Source organism: Barbus barbus (genome assembly GCF_936440315.1).
Source record: "Barbus barbus genome assembly, chromosome: 2".
Taxonomy (NCBI): domain Eukaryota; kingdom Metazoa; phylum Chordata; class Actinopteri; order Cypriniformes; family Cyprinidae; genus Barbus; species Barbus barbus.
In genome coordinates, this window is record NC_136730.1 from 23460421 (window position 1) to 23482068 (window position 21648).

At 38.6% G+C, this 21648-nt stretch overlaps 2 protein-coding genes across 4 annotated transcripts in view; both read left to right on the top strand.

The window, feature by feature from the left end:
• LOC306877276 (cyclic AMP-responsive element-binding protein 3-like protein 1) overlaps nucleotides 1-18000 on the top strand; it is a gene marked incomplete at its 3' end in the record, with an annotated part of 30924 nt that extends 12924 nt beyond the window's left edge. Inside the window, exons 2-12 of one of the 2 annotated variants that reach the window (XM_079428937.1) lie at nucleotides 6-210; nucleotides 3538-3713; nucleotides 7007-7091; nucleotides 8737-8936; nucleotides 9073-9222; nucleotides 9355-9413; nucleotides 9958-10026; nucleotides 12480-12579; nucleotides 13752-13902; nucleotides 14586-14829; nucleotides 15811-18000. In XM_079428937.1, coding sequence (XP_079285063.1) covers nucleotides 6-210; nucleotides 3538-3713; nucleotides 7007-7091; nucleotides 8737-8936; nucleotides 9073-9222; nucleotides 9355-9413; nucleotides 9958-10026; nucleotides 12480-12579; nucleotides 13752-13902; nucleotides 14586-14829; nucleotides 15811-15847 — 1476 coding nt within the window. Of the gene's footprint in view, nucleotides 1-5; nucleotides 211-3537; nucleotides 3714-7006; nucleotides 7092-8736; nucleotides 8937-9072; nucleotides 9223-9354; nucleotides 9414-9957; nucleotides 10027-12479; nucleotides 12580-13751; nucleotides 13903-14585; nucleotides 14834-15810 lie in introns of those variants that run through there. The other variant, XM_079428938.1, reaches the window with a different exon arrangement.
• A 2683-nt stretch (nucleotides 18001-20683) lies between these two features.
• The window catches only part of LOC306877172 (diacylglycerol kinase zeta-like), a gene marked incomplete at its 5' end in the record, with an annotated part of 144304 nt that continues 143339 nt past the window's right edge, over nucleotides 20684-21648 (top strand). Inside the window, one exon of one of the 2 annotated variants that reach the window (XM_079428746.1) lies at nucleotides 20684-21166. In XM_079428746.1, the coding sequence (XP_079284872.1) occupies nucleotides 20898-21166 (269 nt within the window). The remainder of the gene's footprint in view (nucleotides 21167-21648) is intronic. The other variant, XM_079428745.1, reaches the window with a different exon arrangement.

Genomic DNA, 21648 nt, shown 5'->3' on the forward strand with positions numbered 1-21648 from the left:
CCTAGCATTTCTCCGAGCAGATGGAGGATTTCTCCAATGACCTTTTCAGCAGTTTCTTTGATGACCATCTGTTGGCGGAGAGGAACCCATTGTTGGATATGGATCTGGACCCTCCAAACCCTGACATCCAGGCAGAACACAGCTACTCTCTCAGCGGGGATTCTGCCCCACAGAGCCCCTCCATGCCCATCAAATCAGATGATGATGCAGGTTAGCAAGAAGCTCTAGTCATTCCTCTTCTTACATGTCATCCATCCATGCAGAAAATCAGCTTTCTGTGTTAGATTATCAGACGATTTTACACTCCTGATAAACGCCATAGTTCAAAGCATCATTTCTCAGCAGCTCTGTTTTTCTATAAAGTCCCTTTCTTTTCTCTGTGTATCTCCTCCTTATCTCCCGGAGCACCCGTGCAGCACAGGGTTCCTTGACAAAGCTCTAGCCAAGAGCTCAGTCTACCATTGGAAGCTGGGATTTCCAGGAAGACAGCCAACACTCACATTCGCTCACTCATTCTGTCAGTTCATCCGTCTGTCTCTCTCACTCTTTCTCTCTTTCTCACACGCCACGATCAGTCCAGGGAACTGTAGACATCCATAAAATAAAAAGGGATCTGGTTTCCAGCTTCAGATGGAGAATTTGATGGGGGTGGCTCAGAGAGTTGCATCATCCTGAACTTAGGTTGACTATGCAAGGAGTGTGTGCGCAGACTGCAGCTTCTTTCCAGTCAGGCTTTAAATCAACAAATCCTTAAAGAAGCATGAAGGTACTGTAGGATTTCTCGATCCATTTAGCCAGACTGTAATGCCCTGAGCATCCAAATTGAAGGTCTTTCAGAACACATTCAGGCCATTGTTTCTTTCTCTCTCTGTGCTTTCTCAGAGAACTGAATTTACAGAAAAATGTGAACATTTAGGGTTACAGCTGCAGTTGTGCTTTAGGGGTACAACCTAAAAGGTGCATATTAGCAAGGTGTGATTTGTTAAGAAATGAACATAAAATGAATAGTAAAATGCAGGAAATAAGCTGAATTAACAATTAAGTTACTGACCATAAATTCAATTATAATTTTCATGCCTCATGAGATATTGAGCTTTCAAACATTTTAAATATATTTCAGCCATCTATACCCTGCCATCTGTACCATTAACATGCTACTACATTTTAGAGGTAAATAGGTTACAAAAAAGATTTCCTTTTAAAGGTACTGCCCCAGTAACAAGCTGTTGTACCCCTAAAAGTACAGTTTTTGCTCCTTTTTTTTTCTGAAAGTCTATGGAGTTTAGATGACCACTGTGAGTTCAGGTGTTTCAGTTATGTGTGATATCCCTTCTGATCCATAAACCTGCCCCTATAAAGACTGTGAGCGGCTTTAGGGGGCAGTTAAAGTAAGCTCTGGCTGGTTCACTACTTTGTCTCCTGTTGCTCTGCAGTAACTTTAAACCTGCTAATGAGCATCGCTTTTCCGTCTCCGCCGGCCTGGAGTCACCCCGCTATGATACCTGCTGTCCTGAGAGACATCAAAGCCTTACAGCGCACTGTGGGCAGGACCCAGTAGCTTCTGTAGAGTATAAGGAGGGACTTTTGCATGTAAAATTAAAACAACTTTTGTCCATTATTAAGTAACATCAGCTCTAAGCCACATTTAAGCTACCACATGGAGAAACAGAGAGAAGTAAGTTTAAATGTGCAATTATAATCAAGCCACAGCAGGTTTTTCCCTTGTCTTCGTCTATCTGATTACATGCCACAGTATATTGTGTGTCACCTCAGTCTTTCAGAACAAGCACACAACACAGAGGACAGTTGTACTCTGATTACCATGAATTCGTGCTGAACAAAGCCGACCTACTGTGACATTATCTAGATCCTTCAGTCTGACTTTGCTGAATTTGGCTGGTACAATTTCAATCAAATTTAATAGGACATTTTAAAAAGATGAATTACTGCTTTAGGCAGACTGAAAGCAAACTTTTAAAGTGCATGTTGAACTTAAAGTGAAAGTCTATATCAATCCTACTAACATTTTTGGATCCAAACAAATGTTGGTCACAAGCAAACAGCCCGTCCATGTTGGTTTATACTGGTTAGTGCTGGTTTAGTTCAGCAGGGATGTCCATAAACTCATTTTTATTTAATAAATGGAGAGATAGGAAGTGAGAATGAGAGGTTCCTAACAGATCCAAGAGACACAGATGACCCCTCTGATCTATCAGATCCTTTAGAAAGTGTACTTTTGGTCTAATCATGTTTGAAAAAGCTGTAAAGATGACTAATCCTTTATTCACAATAGAGGCTGTACATGAGAGTGTGTTTGCTTTAGTGCACCCTGGTGAAGGACAGACTCTTATAGTCTAATCTGATGAACTAAACTGAAGGGTTAGGCACTTTTACAGAGGTTCCCCACAGACTGAGAGCTATGAAGTATAAAATCCAGCGCTCTCCACCAAACAGCAGAGCTCCTAAAGAGCTTTGCTCTCCTGTTGTAATCAAACTCCTGCTGATGTCCTTCCCTAACAGAGGACTAACATGAAAAACCTGCCATCCTTCTTTTACAAGACCGCATAATGTTTTATCGATCCTGCAGTGGAGCCTGCACACGAATGCTACCGAGGGCGATGTGATAACGAGGGCTCCCACTATATGCTGTGCTTTGCTCCCCTTTGAAGCGTCTAGACATGTCGAGCTGTTCTCTAGCCACCCTACAGCCCCCCAATCTCTCACCTGCCCCTCCCACACCATAGGCTTTTGTGTTAACCGTATAAAGAGAAGCTGGCTTGCTTTACCCTTCCAGTCATTAACTGAGTCTGTCTTCCTCACCTGCATCTGTATGAAACCCCTTCCATGGGGTCTGGAGTGTGAAATTTGTCACTTTCATGGAAATATCACTCATTGATTACAATGTCCTCCATGATGTTAACATCCTGCATGATATTTGCCCATAAGGCCCATAAGCCCTTTAAAAAAAAAAAAAGCACACAGATGGCATTACATTACTAAATATTGTCTGATACACGGCGATTAATTAATATAGGCCTATATTTAAAATTTTTCCTGTCAATGGATTGAAATTTATTTTTTAATGAGTATTCTGATTAAATAGATTAAAAAAGGATATGAAAAACTCAAATGAAGAAAATTCAGAGACACTGTGAATAATCTGAAGCACTGAATAGACAGTAAAAAGTATATTGATTGTTTTGTTGTTTTCATTTCATTTTATATAAGCTTATCTGTGGCCCACTGTCCACGAGACTTGTGGTTATATTTTCCAATGTTAATTTATTTTTTAAATTGTTTAATCTATGTAAACATGCATGTCAGCTGTCGAGTTCAACTGTTTTAAATTGTGCTTTGAGAAACCTGCAGTCTGTTTTATTCAGTAGCTCTCTCTGTTTTTAACGTCTGATTGAGTCTTTAATTAATATCATTCCATCTGTCACTCCCCAAAGCATTTTTAACAAAACTTTTAAAATGTAACAGTCGGTCCTTTTTCTCTTTTTTCTGTTTGTTTGAGCCTGTTATTTCTTTCCTCAGACTCAGAAGGAATGTGGTCGTTCAGTCAGGATCTCACAGCCATTCTAGTGAAGCAGGAGCCCAGCCTGATGTCAGAAAACTGCCCTGATACATCGCCCCCTCTGGCCAACACCAGTACCTGCTCACACCCCCTCACTCTTGCCCCTCCGCCACAGAGAAACCACACAGGGGAGAAGGTAAAAATCTAATCTTGAAAACCGAAGTTTAGAGTGAAATGCTTCTATTCTTAGTCAGGTAGATGTTATTTTAGTGTGGGTATCAACAAATGTAATCGAGCAAATGATGGTGAACCTTACACACACTGCACACCAAAGGGACCATTGTATTAGTATGACAATGAAAAACATGCGCACACACGTGCTTTGCGTGCTCTTTTGCTCAGCTGGCAGCTTGCTCCACTTCTCGGCCCAGTGAACATGTTCACAGTATGAGTGCGAGTGTGAGGAGTTGAACTTACTGAAACATGGGAATCGGCTCCAGCAGCTCCATCAGTGTTGAGCTGAGAGTAGATTAGTTCTTTGTGGCTGCTGAGGCCTCTCGAATCTGGCACCGGACTCTCTTTGAGCATCAGAACCATGGAACTGTTCTCTTTCTCCCTGACATGACACTAACTCAAGCCAGACTTTCCGCCAGCTCCCATAAACTCTGCCCTCCCTGGGGAGCCGGATTGTGCTGTGTGAAGATACCTGTCAACAAAATAAGCAAACACGCAGAACAAGGGCTTGAACATTTTTGCTAGAAGTTAACAAGTGAGACGTGCTGTCAAGAATAACTTGGCTAGATGAAATAATATTCAGGATGGATGGGGTTATATAAGCACATGTCCTTTATTTAAGAAGGACAGCAAGACACGCACATGGTGTAAAGCTGTTCTGACATCCCACTGGGTTCTGCTGTATTGTCAGAGTGCAGCTGTACTGGAGAGCATCCTCATGGAGACACTGTGACCGTGGGCCACATGAAGAGCAGCTCTCACCAGATAAACACAAACCATAAATAACATGGCGTTAAGGCATGGAGCACCATAATAACTATAATTCATGATCTGCATAAATTACATAATCTTCAGGCAGTGTTTGGAACCTTTTGAGGCCACCTTGGAATGTTGAATTAGTCCAAGTTATTGGTCCAACTGAAACAGAATATGGCCTGATTTTGCTGTAGTTTAATTTTAATGAAGCTTGACTAGAAGAGGAGGAAGGCTATTTGAAATATGTTTTTATAGACAATTTTAAAAGATTCTATTTTTGTGTATTTACTGTTTATTTGTATCTGTGTATTATTGGTCCCACTTTATATTAAGTGGCCATGACTACTATGTACTTACATCAAAAACATAAGTACAAAAAATAAGTACAATGCACTTATTGTGTTCATATTGTATTGCAAAATACTTCCGCTGCTATTTAGGTGGGATATGGTTAATGTTGAGGACAGGTTTGGTGGTATAGGTTGGTTTGAGGTGTAAGGGATGGGTCAACAGTGTAATTACAGAAATTAATTACAGATGTAATTGTATGCAGGCATTTTTAAAATAGAAGTAAAGTGTAAAAACATGTACGTACACAATAAGTGCATTGTATCAAATAATTAATTTAAATGCAAGTACATAGTAATTAAGGCCACTTAATATAAAGTGGGACGTATTATTTTATGAATCAGTTCCGATCCTCGGATTTGAGGCTGACAGGCTGTATAGTTGTAGAGATTTTTCAGTGACTCTTCCCGCATGTTAAACCATTACACCAAATTGTATAAACAAGTGCACAGTGCACATATTGGTACTGGAGGTTCTAAATTGGACTATTAAAAAAATTATATTGTAAGAATGTCTGTAGTATGAATGCAATCTGGACATACTACATCCCAAAATTGTCAGTGTCATGTGACTTACAGTTTAGTCGTGCTGCTTCACTGCCATTTACAGCTTATCTCCTGTGACATCTTGTGATTTGCACTTTCGAATCCCTATAGAAGCAGTAGACCAACTAGGTAATTTATGCCTGCTTTTTTTTAATCAATTCATACATACTACTCTTTTCACATACTGCTCTTAGCCTACTACTTATTAAGCATATTTGGACACTTTATGAGCAATTTATTGAATCAATGACAGAATCAAATTTTAAAACCCTGATTCATTATGTAACTTATCATGCGATTGTTTTTATGAGTGAGTCATTGAATCATTGACTCAACTGATTCAATAAAGTTTAAGTTTGCTGATTTTTAACCAGCTTTGTCTTGTTATTATATAAATGAGCAGTGTGTATTCTTTCTCAGTGTTACCTGCACCCAGATATCCCATTTATTTGTAAGCAAAAGTTAAATTTTTCATAAACTGGCAAACATTTGCTGACAAATAAACAGGGATATCTGAGTGCGGTTAACACAGAAAAAGAGTACATGGTCTACGTTTTTCTAGATCAACTTGCAACTAGCAATATCACAGTTGCACTGTTGTACTAAACATCAATATCATATCAATAGCACTTATTTGACTGTAAAAATTGCAGAGGTGTGCTATATACACTCTCAGAAATAAAGGTACAAAAGCTGTCACTGGGGTGGTACCTTTTCAAAAGGTACACGTTTGTACCTAAAAAGTCCATTTAATATATAATCCTTAAAGATACATATTAGTACTTAAAGTGTACATATTTGAACCTAGTAGGTACCAGCCCAGTGACAGCTTTTGTACCTTTATTTCTGAGAGTGTATATAGCACAGCTCTGCAATTTTCACAGTTCAGTATTTTAGTCTCTTTGTACACAGCTCAAGTTGATGGGGAATACCGTCTGCTGATCCAGAAATTAATAAGAGGGAGGCATGAGGAAAAGTGAAGGGTACAACAGCCCCTCTGATCTGAGGCTCATGTCACCTCACTTTGTGCATGACGGTTGGTCGCTGGCCAGACTGTGTGTGGTTAGCAAGCGGGTAGCCTTTGCTCTGTCAGTGTAAACAGTTTGAGTCTGCCTTCAGCTGTGTTTACTGTCTCAGACATCCAGCATGGAGCACATTTAGTCCAGTGCCCTAACAGTTGAGTACCATCAGAAATCATCAAATACTACAAACCACTGCAGCCTGATATCAACAAAGGCTCTCAGATAAAGCTGAATGATGTCTCTGTGCTACATATTACTTTAACGTGCATTGAGAAAACAGACAAGATGCTTCTTTCACAAATACTTCAGTGAATAAGCATCTGTTGCATGTTGTAATGAATGAGAATTTAATTTTACTTCCTTCTTGTGCCATATTTTAAAGTGAAACAGGATATTAATGAATAAAAAAAATGTAGGGTGAGACCTGACTTTATCAGCAGAACAAGGAAGTCATTTTAGTAGTGAGAAATTTTTGATCAAATATTAAAATATAGTACAGCACAAACATGCACAGATTGTGTAAGACCAGGAAAGTTTTGATGTCATCATGTTGATTGTTTTGCTCTTTGTTTTTGTTGTGTTAGAGTTCCAAAGGCCTGAGCTCAAACTCCGTTCCTGCCATCAAAGCAGAGCCCAGAGAGGTGAACCAGTTCCTCAGTGTGCCCTCAGGTGGGTGTGAAATCTCTCCTCGGTCCTGCTCTTAAACAGCATGGTCTTTGTGATGAAACAGTTTGACCAAGTGAGTCTTGCTGGTTTAGCTAGTTAACATGCCTAGTAGTGACATTATCATTCCAGCAACCTATGCTGGGGCCCAGCACTGAAAGCACTGCAATTCTAGTCTTTTAACCATGACTGTCCTTTAAATACAAGGTTCTAAAGTAGCCCACTACTTTAGATACACAACAACAAGCTAATGTACTCAACATATAGCACATAGCACTTAGTTGCCACATATGGCCAGTGCAGTTCTTTCACATTAGTTTAAAGATGGCAAAACTAAGCAAATTAGCCCTCTTTTATTCTGCTCCCTCGCTCTACAGTCAGTTCAGGGTTATAAATACTCTAATGGTGTGTTCCTTTTCCAGAGGAAATGAGGCTTAGTGTGAGTGTTTCTTTATTTAACTTTTGCATGTGTTTGACAATCTCTCAGATCTCAACTTTAGTCCTTTCTGAATAGCCCATTGATGAAAACCAAGTCTGGTGTAACCTCTGAGAATTGCATTTTAGCCCGTTGTGTAGAGTGAATTGTTTGAATATTGTGGTCAGTTTTTTAAATTTATTAACTTATGCTCATCTAGGATGCATTTTATTTGATCAAAAATACAGTAAAATGATAATATTTTGGTATATTAAAGATTAGAGATTACAATTTAAAATGTTTTCTGTTTTAATGTATTTTAAAATTTACTCTTTTTGCTGGAAAAAAAATCAGCAGCCATTATTCCAGTCTTCAGTGTCACATGATCCTTCAGAAATCATTCTAATTTGCCGATTTGGTGCTCAACAAACATTTCTTGTTATTATGTTAAAAATAGTTGTGCTGCTTGTATGTTTTCAGGATTCTTTGATGAATAGGCAGTGCAAAATAACAGTTTAAGTATTCATTTCGTTAAAACAAAAATGACTGACCAAACTTTTGAACGGTAAAGTAACTGGATGGTCATGAAATTGATAAGTTAGGTTTCTGCGTATGTACCGCAAACATATACAGTCCCTGCATTTAATAGACATTAGTGTTTTTAGGTTTTAAATTTAAGCCACCAGCTCTCAAGTCACCACCATTGTGTTGCTGAGAAAAGGCAAATAACCCAACGTTTCTCCAGTGTGACTGTCCCCTCAGTACACCACACGTCATTTTGGATGAAAATCTGCTAATGGCAAGCAACCTATAGCACCTGCAAGTGTTGTGTGTGCGCTGTCTGACAATATGACGTCCTTTTATTCTGTTCATCCAGAAACAACAGCATTAAAGCAGTGCTGTGTATATAATGGAACATGGCCAGACAAAACACATGATGAGTTCAACACTCACCACACTTAGAATTGTTCATGCATGTGCTGTGTGTGAAATGCCTAAAAGATTCCAAAGGATTAGGCTTTATTGGATTTTCCTGATGACAGGCGAATAGACTGAATTTCAGTTTCACACTTTGGCCTTGCTTTGCTCAAAACCCCATTTTAACTCTATTTTGATGGGTCGCCGTGTTTGTGTAACATTTGTACGGAATCAAACCTGATCATTAAGATGTGAATGTCACAAATGAATGAGTCACAGGTGTATCAAATGTGTCTCGTATCTTTGTTTTCCCAACAGATGAGCATCTGCGGTTGCCACCCACTCCTCCCAGCAGCCATGGCAGCGACAGCGACGGATCCCAGAGCCCACATTCACTGCCACCATTAAGCCCTGGCCACCTGCAGAGCCCACATTCACTGCCTCCATCCAGCCCTGCCCGGCTACAGGCCCGAACCTCCACAGCCATCTCCTCGTCTCCTCTCCTCACCGCCCCGCATGTGAGTCAAACGCATTTTCACCATGTGACACGTCACATTCATTACAGTATATACAGTCCAAATGGAAATTCTCATATTCATACATATTGAACACATATATACAGAGTGCAAAACGCTGACTTGTGTTGTAATGCAGAAGCTGCAGGGAACATCAGGCCCTTTGATGCTGACAGAGGAAGAGAAGAGGACTTTGATCGCTGAGGGATATCCTGTCCCCAACAAACTACCGCTCACCAAAACTGAGGAGAAAGCCCTCAAACGGGTGCGCAGGAAAATCAAAAACAAGGTATTACTTATGATCACATACTATTGATATTAAATAAATTCGGTTAGAATCCTCCTCTTATATGATATTAGTGCATTATACCTATATAGACATAATACTTTAATGCTAAAGTAGATGGATTTTTTTTCTTAGATCTCTGCACAAGAAAGCCGCAGGAAGAAGAAGGAATATGTGGAGTGTTTGGAGAAAAAGTAATTGCCTCCCGTACTCTACTCCTTTGTTCTTTACCTCTTCTTCTACCTCTCTCCCTTTCTGATGGCTCTTCTTTTCTCTCCTGCTCTTATTTTCTCTTCCCATCTTCTTGCATTGTTTGTCTAGCATCCACTGTCCTCTATGTTTTCTTGGTGCCTTCTTTCTCTTTGTTGACCTCCTCTCCTTTAATCCTCTCTTCTCTCTTACTCCGTGCAAAATGCTCTATATCCTGCTTGCTATTTTATGGCTTTTGTTGTGTGAATGCGGCCAATGGCTACAGTCCATGCACTCATTGGGGTTTGTGTGCGTTTGCATGAGTCATTTTCCCTTTTATGCTGCTGTTAGGCTCTAAGGGTTTGGATAATGTGCTGGAGAGACTGGACTCACACTGGACACACACACATACACTGTTTTTTCCACCATGCTTTAGTCAATCAAGCTGACAAGGTTATGTATGGTTATACGTATGGAAGCAATTTATTTATGTGTTTCAATCTGTCATTGTGACCGTGTGCAATTACAGACTTTCTCTCTCCTCCTCAGAGTTGAGAACTATACTTCAGAGAACAATGAACTGTGGAAGAAAGTAGAGACTCTCGAGAATGCCAACAGGTGAGATACCATATGTGTGTGTTTGCGTTTAATCACAGTAAATACTTTATAGGTAGATTTTAATAAATTTAATTGTAACCGTATTTGCGGTAAACGTACGCAGCAGCCTCTTCACAGTCAGCAGGTGTTGTTAAATCGGACCAGATGCACGCAGGTCTTAACCTCCCCTTCCGATCATATAGAGAAGCACCTTTTCATTCTCTCCTGGGTGGCCTTGCTAGAACATAGGCACTGTCGACAGGGTGCTGTCTGTTCCTACTGTTTAGAGACACAGAAAGAGAGAGCACCATGGGGGATTGTGTGTTATCAAAGTAAGCTCTTTTTCTGTGGATTAACTGTAAAACGTTATTGAAGAGAAGAGCTCTTAAAGGGATAGTTCACCTGAAATTAAAATTCAGTTGTTTAATTTTTATCATTTAATTATCATTGTCATTCCAAACCTGTATGAGTTTCTCTCTTTTGTCAAACATAAAATAAGTTATTTAGAAGAAGGGTACAGTGTTATTATTTTTTTTTTTGGAGTAAGCCATATAGGTTTGGAAATGTTTAGAATTTAAATTGAAGATTAGAGTAATGGTGGCTGAAAATTCAGCTTTGCCATCACAGGTATAAATTACATTTGCCAATATATTCAAATAGAAATCAGTAAGTAACTATATAAACTATATATAAAATAAAATACAACTATATAGCTATATAATATATAATCAAATAATATAATTATATAAATATAAAGTATAACCATAGTAATATTTCACAATATCTCTGTGTTACTGTATTTATGATCAAATGAATGCAGCTTTGGTGAGCATAATAAGAAGTGTTTTTTTTCAAAAACATGAAAAGAAATCTTACTGATCCTGAACTTTTGTACTGTTTATATTTCACCATTGTTTCAGGTTTTGAAGCTTTATTGTAGCACGCTACTGTCATCAGTGCTTTTAGTATGTAGGTAAGAGTGACATAAGTATGTGTGTAAGTATATAGTAATGCTTTTTATAGAGGACCGGCACAGGCCCCTTATTAACAACACCCTTAAAGTAGCACACAGCACGGTGCCGGCCTGCCCCTCATTACAGGATAAAGAGACTGTGTGTGTTGGCGCTCTGCCGATTCTTATTAGGATAGAGCCTTCTGAGTTATCTAAGAGAATTCAAAGAGACAGCAGGGGGGGAGTTTGTGTTTGTGTGTTAGTGGGTGGGTTGTATATTAATCTGAAGAAAACCACTGTTTATACAATCAAATTGAGATGATTATTGCTAGGTTAGTAGGGCGGTCTGAGCCCCTCTCAATGCTGAAAAGATACTGTCTAGAGCTAGACTAGTCTACAGCACTCATTTGAGTGATTCTGTACGTGTATGTTTAGGTGAAAACTAATATACAGGTTTGTTAAGGGGTGATCTAGTCAAGTGGAAAAGCATTTAACTCCAGGGGTCCAGAGGGACTGTCTCTCTTATAAGTGTACTGTATGTTGCTTTGGATAAAAGAGTCTGCTAAATGATGAAATAGTATTTTTTGTTTTGTTTTCCAACATGTTGCAATGGCACTCTCTGGTGGTGGTGGTGGTTTTCCTCATCATGTTGCTTTTTAGTTACTCCACTAGAGGGAGCTGAATGTCGATTTGTATTATAAACTGATTATAACGGAATCATTTCTTCTGAGAAAATCTACTACTGAAATTACATGCACAAACACAGGTTCACAGGTTACTGCTTATTTACAGTATACTGTGGCAAATATAAATGTTTATCAGTTCAGTTATCATCTCTGAAACAGAGTTATTATACATTTCTTGTGTCATTTTGTGTACAATTGTGATCATATAATCAGTCAAGAATGAGAAAAATGTGGGGCTGATTTGAATTCCAGTTCATTCATGACACTGAAAATAAAAGACCAGGTTGAACGCGTTTTCTCACGCAGTTTGCTCTACTGGACTTGTGTAACGCATATTTTTGTACTAGGTCATCCAAGTATTCCATACATACTACATACAAACTGCAAAAAATAGTATGTGTAGAATGCCACTATATCATACTCACAGATCCTGTGGCTGTAAGTTTTGCAGTTGTGTTAGACTTTGTGTTGTATTGGGTCACATCAATATGTGTGTGAGAGAGCAAAAGAGGAAAGCGCATGTTTGATTGGCTGCTGAAGAACGATATATTTGAAGGGGATATAAATGAACACCCACTGCACGCATACAGCATCATTGAGGAGGAGGTGGAGAGCGAGAGACTGTGAGTGGTGTGAAGGGGAGTTCAGTTTATGTAACATTGTGGCGAGTAAGAACTGTATTATCCTCATATGATCTCTGAGCTTAAGAATAAGAAAATCCTGCTGTTACAAAACGGCTCAGAGAAGAACACACATAGCCTGCAGACAAATATGCTGCCTACAGCCTGATCTAAAGAATTCACTAATCGGTCTTCTGTTTTCTGTATCATCTTTAGGTCTCTACTACAACAGCTACAAAGACTTCAGGCTCTAGTGAGTGGAAAAGTGCCTCGGTCCTGCAAAATCGCCTCCACACAGACTGGAACCTGTCTCATGGTATATATACACATATACTGTACAAACACATGCATTGATTTCAACCTGCTCGTATTCACACACACTTTCTTAGTATTTCTTTCTAACAAACCAGACTCTAAAAGAAAAAGTTCATCCAAAAATGAAAATTTGCTCAGTACGTACTTTAGTCCTTCCAAGATGTAGAAAAGTTTGTTTCTTCATCAGAACAGACTTGGAGAAATTTAGCAATACATCTCTTGCTCAGCAATTGATCACCTGTAGTGAATGGGTGCCATCAGAATGAAAGTCTAAACAGCTGATAAAAGCATTACAATAATCCACAACATGACTCCAGTCCATCAATTAACAGCTTGTGAAGAGAAGAGCTGCATTTTTAAAACATTTTTTTAATTTTAAACCCTGTTGAAAAAAAACAGCATATGCTGGTTATGTTTGTTTTGGCTGCTGGTTTGAGCTGGTTTAAGCTGGTTATGAGCTGGTCCTAAGGACCAGCTGAAACCAGGTCAACCAGCTCAAACCAGCAACCATGTTTCAAAACATACCTAACCAGCATATGCTGTTTTTTTCAACAGGGAACTGTTGCTTCCAGCTACAATATGAGTCCTCTAACCATAATATTGCTTTCTCCAGTGAAAATGTTGTCTCATCTGAATCAGGGAGAAATATGCACAGATCAAATGTCATTTACAGGTCCAAAACTCTTCTAAACAAACATGTTAGTGGATTTTAATGTAAAAGGACAACAGGGTAATGACTTTTTCATTGGAAGAAGCATTATTACGGATTTTGTCCAGAAGCAACGTTTTAAAGTTACTCCTTAATAATGAATTTGTTTCTTAGAAACATGTAGCTTTTTGCTTCACAAGATGTTAATTGAGGAGTTGAGTCATGTGGATTACTGTGATGTTTTGACTCTGATTTTGACGACACTCGTTCACTGCAGAGGACCCATAGGTGAGCAAGTGGTGTAATTCTACATTTTTCCAAATCTGTTCCGATGAGGAAACAAACTCATCTATCTTGAAGTAAATTTTTATTTTTGGTTGAACTATTCTAATGAAATATCTTGTCTGTTTAGTTTAGTGCTTTGATCCTATGCATGTAAAGGCAGGTCAGTGCTGCTCTGACAGCTGTAGTGCAAGTAGATTACAGTGGGGCTCACCGTGTGTGTGGTTCCTCCTCCTGGCCAGGTGGTGGCGCTGTGTTTTGTGTTGGTGCTGGGCTCGCTGGCTCCCTGCCTGCCTGAGCTCTCCCTCTACTCTTCCTCCTTATCCTCATCATCCTCACACACGGTGAAGTCCGCACCGTTGCCCTCAGGTGACCTCTACACCACCAGCCAGGGTATGTTTCATCCCTGCCCCTAATGTGTAAACCAAGATCAACTTTCATTGTGTACATTGCATGCTATGATTACATTTCTCTACACATGCACAAAGAAGCATTTATTTGTTGGTCATCCGGCTTTCAGACACATTGAATTATCCAGGCAGCAAATAGCTGTGTGTCTTTGACAGCACTTATTTCGTTACCCCCACGAGAGATTGAAAGAGTGCCGTCTCTCATCTAAAGGTTATTAACGGAGCTCCTGGGCCGATAGTGCCCATTCTCACCCTCAAATTACCGTCAGACATCCCAGAGAGTTTTAGATTGAAATCATTACTTCCCTTTGAGCAGATTTTACAATCCTCTTTCAACTTTACAATACACACCGAGCCTCATCTCTTTCGGTTCAATCAAAGCTGCGCTTCAAAGGAGCTTCAAATATCTCATCCATTTTCACAAGGGCCCTACAGACTCGGCCCGTGTATGATGGCGACAGGGTTGCTGTAGTAACCGAAAATGTGTGTTGTTTTGCATAAGAGAGTAGCTCACTCCAAATCTTGCTCTTTCTTTCTCCCACTCTCTCTGAGTCAAAAAAACGCTTCTCTTCACTCTACAAATTGCATCAAAGTCAAAATAAGCATATATATCATGCAAGGCATATGACATAAGTAACGCGGTTCTCTGTGTGTGTGTGTGTGTAGTCCGCTCCCGCAGCCTGCTCTTCTATGACGAGGGTGCCCCAGTGGAGGACGGCCACAGGGGCGTGCTGAGTGTGGAGAGGATGGAGGGGGTGCCGCGACATGTACAGGACCTGAAAGACAGCCATGAGCAGGATCATTCTGCTCTTGTGAGCAGGTACTTGAGCCAGGCCCAGCCAGAGCCTGCAAGCTACAGCAACACATCCGCGGCCCCACTCCGTCCCCCTGAACCACACTACCACTCGAGGTGAGACACACTTTGACAGTACTTTTGATCCATTCAGGGTTAGTTTGTGGCATCTAAATGATTAAAGATGCACTGATATTAAAAATCTGGTGATATAGATAAGCTGATAGTTATTTTTGAGTTATGGCAGATAACTGATAGCTGATTTTCAAATTTTACACTATTTTGTCTATATACATTACATTACATTTAGTCATTTAGCAGATGCTTTCATCAAAAATGACTTACAAATGAGGACAATGGAAGCTATCAAAATCAACAAAAGAGCAATGCAAGTGCTATAACAAGTCTCACATAGCAAGGGTACATTAAAAATAGACAATAAAAATAAAATCAATGGTTTTAAATAATAAGAATTTAGGCATCATGACATTATAATGTACTGCACAGTATGAAAAATGGATATTAATTTTGAGATTTGCCAAATATTATATTAAAGTGTTATTTCATTTTTAGTGTTTTTAAAGATTAACCTAACATTTTTGATAATGGATAACGTTTTTTTTTTTATTATTGTACAGGTATCGTTCGATTATGAATATGTAACATTGACTGATAACTGATATGGTACATATTTAACATACTGTTTGAAAGTTTGGCTTACAGTTAAGGACATGTATATATTAAAAATAATGCTGTTCTTTGGAACTTTCAGCACACTGTTTTCAACATTGATAATAAGAATTATTTCTGAAGGATTATATGACACTGAAGACTGAAATAAAGGCTGCTCAAAATTCAGCTTTGGCGTCACAGGAATAAAATGCATATTTAAAATATATTGAAAATATTTAATTTTTTTTTTATTTAATTTAATTTAGAAATTATAATAATTGTGAAATATGGTAATTTCACAATATTACAGTATTACTCTATTTTTGATGAAATAAATGCAGCCTTGATGAGCATAAGAGACTTAAAAACATTTAAACATTAAATGTTTAATTGTGATTAAACATTAATATTCTCTTTTTCTCTCAGAAAGCGGGATTCTGAGGGAGGAGCTGAATATTTGTAACCCCTCTGGGTGGAGCTGTCTCATCACGCAGGCCTCCACTGACATCCGATGATCCTGCTCTACTCGGCCCTCGACCCTGACCGTTACAGTCCATGAGTCTCCTGACCCCACCCTAAAAAACCAACAAGCCTCATGACCATGATCCAACCCACTTGACGTGCATTCCAATGACATTCAGCCCCAGAACTGTGAGAAGAGAAATGGGTCCATCCATACACTGAAACTCCCCTTTACCAGCAAGCACTGAGTTTAAGGACTAAGAGAGAGACGAGAGGATGTGGGCGGGTGTAGATGCTGCTCTGTTTTAGATGGATGTGAGCCTGCAGCTCTAAATTCACTAAAGGGTGAAGGCTTCACACACAGGGTGTGGGAGGGAAAGTTCATGAGTGTTTGTTTTGATTTTCTAAAATGCCATGAGTCTGTCCATTTACTACACATCCCTACTTAAAACCCCAAAGAACATTTTTTTTTCTTCTTATGACTTATTTTTAAACCTCTGAATGTTTTCCAGCAAGTGTAATCACAGGTGCCTGACGTACTTTGCAGTTTTGCAAAGCTTGCTTTGACAGGATTTTCTTCCTCTGCCATCTTGGCTTGTTTCTCCCTAATAAGTTTAAGCTGGATTGCACTTGTTTTGCACTAGGAAAACTAATTGATTTAAGTGCCTTCACATTCTTTTAAATGTAGTCATATTTAAAAATCTCCTAACCGCATAGTTTCCTCTTAAACCTCTTTTACTCTGCTTATTTTTATTAATGCATTTTATTTTTGTTTTCTACTTTTAAAAGGCAGAGGCTTTTGTACTGAATTACAAATTTTATCCATAATATATTCTAGTATTTGCAGCATCCAAAAAATAGCATATTTATTTTATGCACAAAAAAAATTATGAAAGTTGTTGTTTTTTTTAAATGAAAGATGATGTAAAGTTTACATGATCTTGTTGTCATAACTGTTAAACAGTTTTTTTTCTGTTATCTTTATTTCTGTGTAAAGAAAGTTTTGTATATATAGAGAAAAATGAACAGGGACGATCAAATCCTGTGTGTGTTTAACCATGTTCAATCTCTGAAGAATTCTGTACAATCCACATGAATCCATTAAAACATTGGCTATAATGGATACAAAGTGAAAACAAACAGTTATTCCCATTAAGAAAAGTGAACCTCTTTAAAAGTTAGTCATTTAAACACATTTTTTGATTATGGAATGCATCGTTTTAATGTTAGTCTAGACTGTCTATATTCTGTTCATGAGCGAACTGTTTGACCACTGTAAAATTCACCGCAAATATCGATAGTGCAGTTGTGTAAATATGCTTTACAAAAATCTTTTTTTTCTTAAAGGAGAGAAATTTTGTTATGAGATAAATGTCACTGTTTAGAAACAATTTATTAATCATAAAATCTTTTGTTTTAGTTTTTTCTTTCAGTTCTTTTGTTAAATAATTTTTCATGATGTCCTCTGATGCTACAGCCACAATATTATTTTTTATTGTACAGCTAAAGATAACCACTGATAGATTTTTCCCGTTCTAATTAAATTATAGTAATGAAAGTGGTTGTCACAAAGGAATCTGTCATGTCAGTTTTTATAAATTACTCTGTGGTATATGTGCCATAACACAATGTTCTGTTATAGTCGTCTCACCCATCAATATGTATTTCTGTAGTGTAATAATAATAATAATGAACTGGAAAAACATTGTGTTGATTTGTATATTTCTAAGACGACAAATGGAAACTTTATGACTTCATTGCACATATAAATGGAAACTTTATGACTTCATTGCACATAATGTTCACAGAAAATTTGTCTCAAACCTGGAACTCCAGAATATCTGAGCGTTCTGGAATTGAATCTAATGCCCAGTCTGACGATTGAGTTTATGCTTTAAATGTAATTGTTGCTGATATTACCTGTCTCTCTGCCTTTGTTGCCCTTTGTACATATGACTGATGTTAAATGTTGGTTGTAAATATGGAGGACGTATTTTTATATTTCCAATGCATTTTGGTAATCACCATGCGGCTTGGGTTGATTTGTATCCGTGTATGGATCTGACTCTGTGTATCTATGCTCTGAACCTCTTGCTTTTTCTGTCTTATCTAAAGTAGAGTTAGAATGAAGCAAAATACAAAATTTGCAGATGCAACCCAACGTCTCCTGTCTTATTTTCAGTTTTACACCATCTTTATGCATAATTTGAATTACTATTACTATTATTTTCACATACTGTACCAGAAGCTGTAGTACACATAATACACACATATTTCCCACCAATACAAATATACACACATTTACACCAACAAAAACATCAGTGCACATGATACACACATCCTGCACCAAATATAAATGTAATATAAGGTTGGGTGTGCTGTGAAGTGATAGTGTCTGGGTCTGCCTGCAAAACCAACATGCATTGTCTGAAGTGTTCATTGTATTTTCAAATTATGACCACCAGGTGTCAGACCTTTATCTGTACCATTTACATTAGTGCAGTATATTGTTAGATTTTTCTTGTTTCACTACGCTGTGACAATATGACCAGACATATTTTATTTTTCGTATAGTTTCAGTGTATAATTTTGATATTTAAAAAGCAATCTCTACCAAAATATCTGAATTATTGCTGGAATGGCACTTAAAACAAACATTATCGCATGTTGCTGCTCAGCGAAACTGTACAATGTGTAGATAAACAAGACTGAACAAATACGAGTTCAAACTGGTACATCAGGTTTAAAATTAATTCGTTAATGAACAATAGTAAGGTGCCTTTTGATGATTGGGCACTAAGAATAGGTCTGCTGCTTGTAAAATGTTGAAGTCAAATAAAAAATATTTAACAATATACATGAAACTGTTGAAGATGTGAAAGCAACACTTTACCAGATAAACTGTAATTAAAGTGTAGGCCTGAGGCACTGTCAGAATGACTGTTGCTGTATATAAATTGGATTCAGTCTGTGGGCCCTTGTATATTTCAAAATGTCTAGCATTGCTGCATTTCACAGTGGTCTAACAATTTAAAAGATTACAACATTAAATTTACATTAAATTTTAAAATATACCGCATAAGACATTTATGAATATTTTTACATTTTAATGCAGTTCCTGCAGACCTGTTATATGGTTTCTGGACATTTTGCTGTGTGGTTTCCATATTGATTCATCCACCGGATGACTTCAGGTCTCATACAGTAATCTAAACCCACAAAACTCTCCAGCAGTCATCAATCCTGCATACAGTATTCATTCTGACATAATATTGTTAACAAAACTGTAAGTCAGTTATTTTGTGTGGTTAATCATTATGTGTGGTTAAATTGGGCACTTAAACACTTCTCACAGAGGTTGTGCTTTAGACCCAGAGAGAAATAAAACCCAGAGAGAGTGACCAAGCGAGAGCGAGACAGAGGATAAAGAAATGGAGCGAGGAGGAGGAGTAAAAGAACATAGACTGTGTTCTGCCCACACAAATATCCATAGCTCCCCATACCAGTATACAGCCTGTGTGTGTGTGTGCGCGCGCTTGTGTGCACCTGTTATTGATACTGGTATTCTATTTTTATTTCATGAAAGCTGTAATAATTTTAAACGGATTACTGCATATAATCTGACAATAAATACACTGCACTCTGTACACTTGAAATTTTTAGAGAAATCATGCGTGTATGTGTGTGTGTGTGTGGAGGTTATTTTAAAACCGGTATTGTTTTGGCAACAGTTTGGTTTTAATATGAACTTTAAGTTGTTAATTGAGGAAACTGTGGGTGTAAACTCATTTTCAAGAAGACAGCATCTGTGACTGTAACCCCACAGGCCTGCACTGTGAGTATCATTACATGATTGTATTTTTGTTCAAACAAGTAATTAATGATGCCGATCCTCTAAGGAGAATGGGATCTTGTGTTATGAGCTTGTTTAGAGACCCTCTGTTTTGCTTCAAAAGTGTTCCTATTTAATGAATTAATAATTTACAATATTCTCACTGCATTGCTTTTCCCATGTTGCAACAAACTGAACTTTCCATAAAATTCTATCATGTGGTGGCATGTGGTGGCCAGATCTAACATTTACATACTCGAAAGTGTTGATGCATTAGAATTCTTGTAGCCAGTGAAGAGTTCAGAGCTGAGAATATGTGCAAATATATTTCAAAATTTAATTCAGTGTGACAACATTCTGATTACTAATTTGATTGTCTCATTTCATGGATTCAGATCCACACAAACTGTGTTATGCCATTGGCGGAAAGTTATCTTCCTGGTATTTCAACAACCAGTGATTTGTAAAGTGTGTTGCATGGTGGTGGCTGTAAAACTGACCTTACATGACTCGATAACACTGTATTATAATTGACAGTGAAAACAAAACTATGTCTGTCTTTGATTTATTGTCCTGAATTGAGTTTTACATCATAAATTCATTTTGCAGCTCACACGCATACACACTACTCAAATAGAACACAATGCTCTATTCAAAAAGGCACTCTTCCTTCTTCCCCAAAAAGGCCTAACATATTGTCAATTCGTCAACAAAAGAATAATGTTGACAAGTTTGTTTCTGACACAATATTGTTGTAATGGTCAAATTTGGTAGTAAAAAGAATTTGCGCTTCCTGAGGTTTGTTTGGAGTGCTGTGGTTCGTCTGTGCCAGTGGCAGAGCCTGCTGCTGTTTAGGATTAGTGTATGTGTGACAAGGCGAGAGAGAGAGTTCTTTCTTGTGATTGGATGATTCTGCGGCCGTGGTCATGGTGGGCGGGGTTTATTGGCATTCTCACACGTGATTGGCTAATGCTGAATCAGTAGTGCATGTGGGCGGGGTCTCGTGACACAGTCAGCTGTGTGTTTGGAGGTGGTCGTCGTCTGCTCCGCTGATTCAACTGTAACTGAAGGTGATGATCAAATTTATGACAACTGCCCCGAGACAACAATTCCGTTACTATTTCACTCGTGCGACCAAACGGAAAGCACATATATCCTCTTAACTTCGGCTGTACCTCTCAGTGTGATACTTTGCACCGGTATTAAGTTAGTTTATTAAATGGCAGAAGCATCAGTCGCGAGCGTTGACGGTTCGTCTCGCTCCGCGGACTCTCCGGTCACGGTCGTGATACCCCCGAGGTTGGAGGACGTGGTGGAAGAGGAGGACGTGTTCCTCTCTGAAAGCGGAGAAACTTTAAAACAGCATGAGTGTCCAGGGAACGGGACCGAGCGACTGGCGGCGGGGAGAGAAGCAGGTCTGTCTCCTGAAAACCAGGCGGAGGGCAGCGAGTTCCTACACCTCACCATCCGGAAACAGGTGTCATACAGGTAAATCTCACTCACAGTAAACAACTAGAGCAGGGTAAATGAGGTAACGACAAAACATCCGAGCATTTTTCTTGATTTCAAACTCAAACCAACTCCCACCTGTCTCAGCTGGCCTTTGACCAGCGGCAATTATGGTTTAATTGTTCTGTTAGTATAGTTACAGTCAGAGCTATTTCACTTGCCGCTTGGTTAATGTCGTTTTCTGAAGAACTGTCTCCCGTGATAATACAGGATGATCTGGATTACTTCCACCATAAGCTGAAACACCACATTCTTGTAACTACCAGCCTAATGGTATTAAGCTTTTACACAGACAGACACACACACACACACACACACACACACATTAGGTTTATGTGAGTTGTGGGGACTTTCCATAGATTTCTATTACATTTATACTGACTAAACGATATTTTCTATCCCCATATCCCTGCCGGTCCCCACAATGTCAAAATTTTCAGGTTTTACTGTCCTTGTGGGCT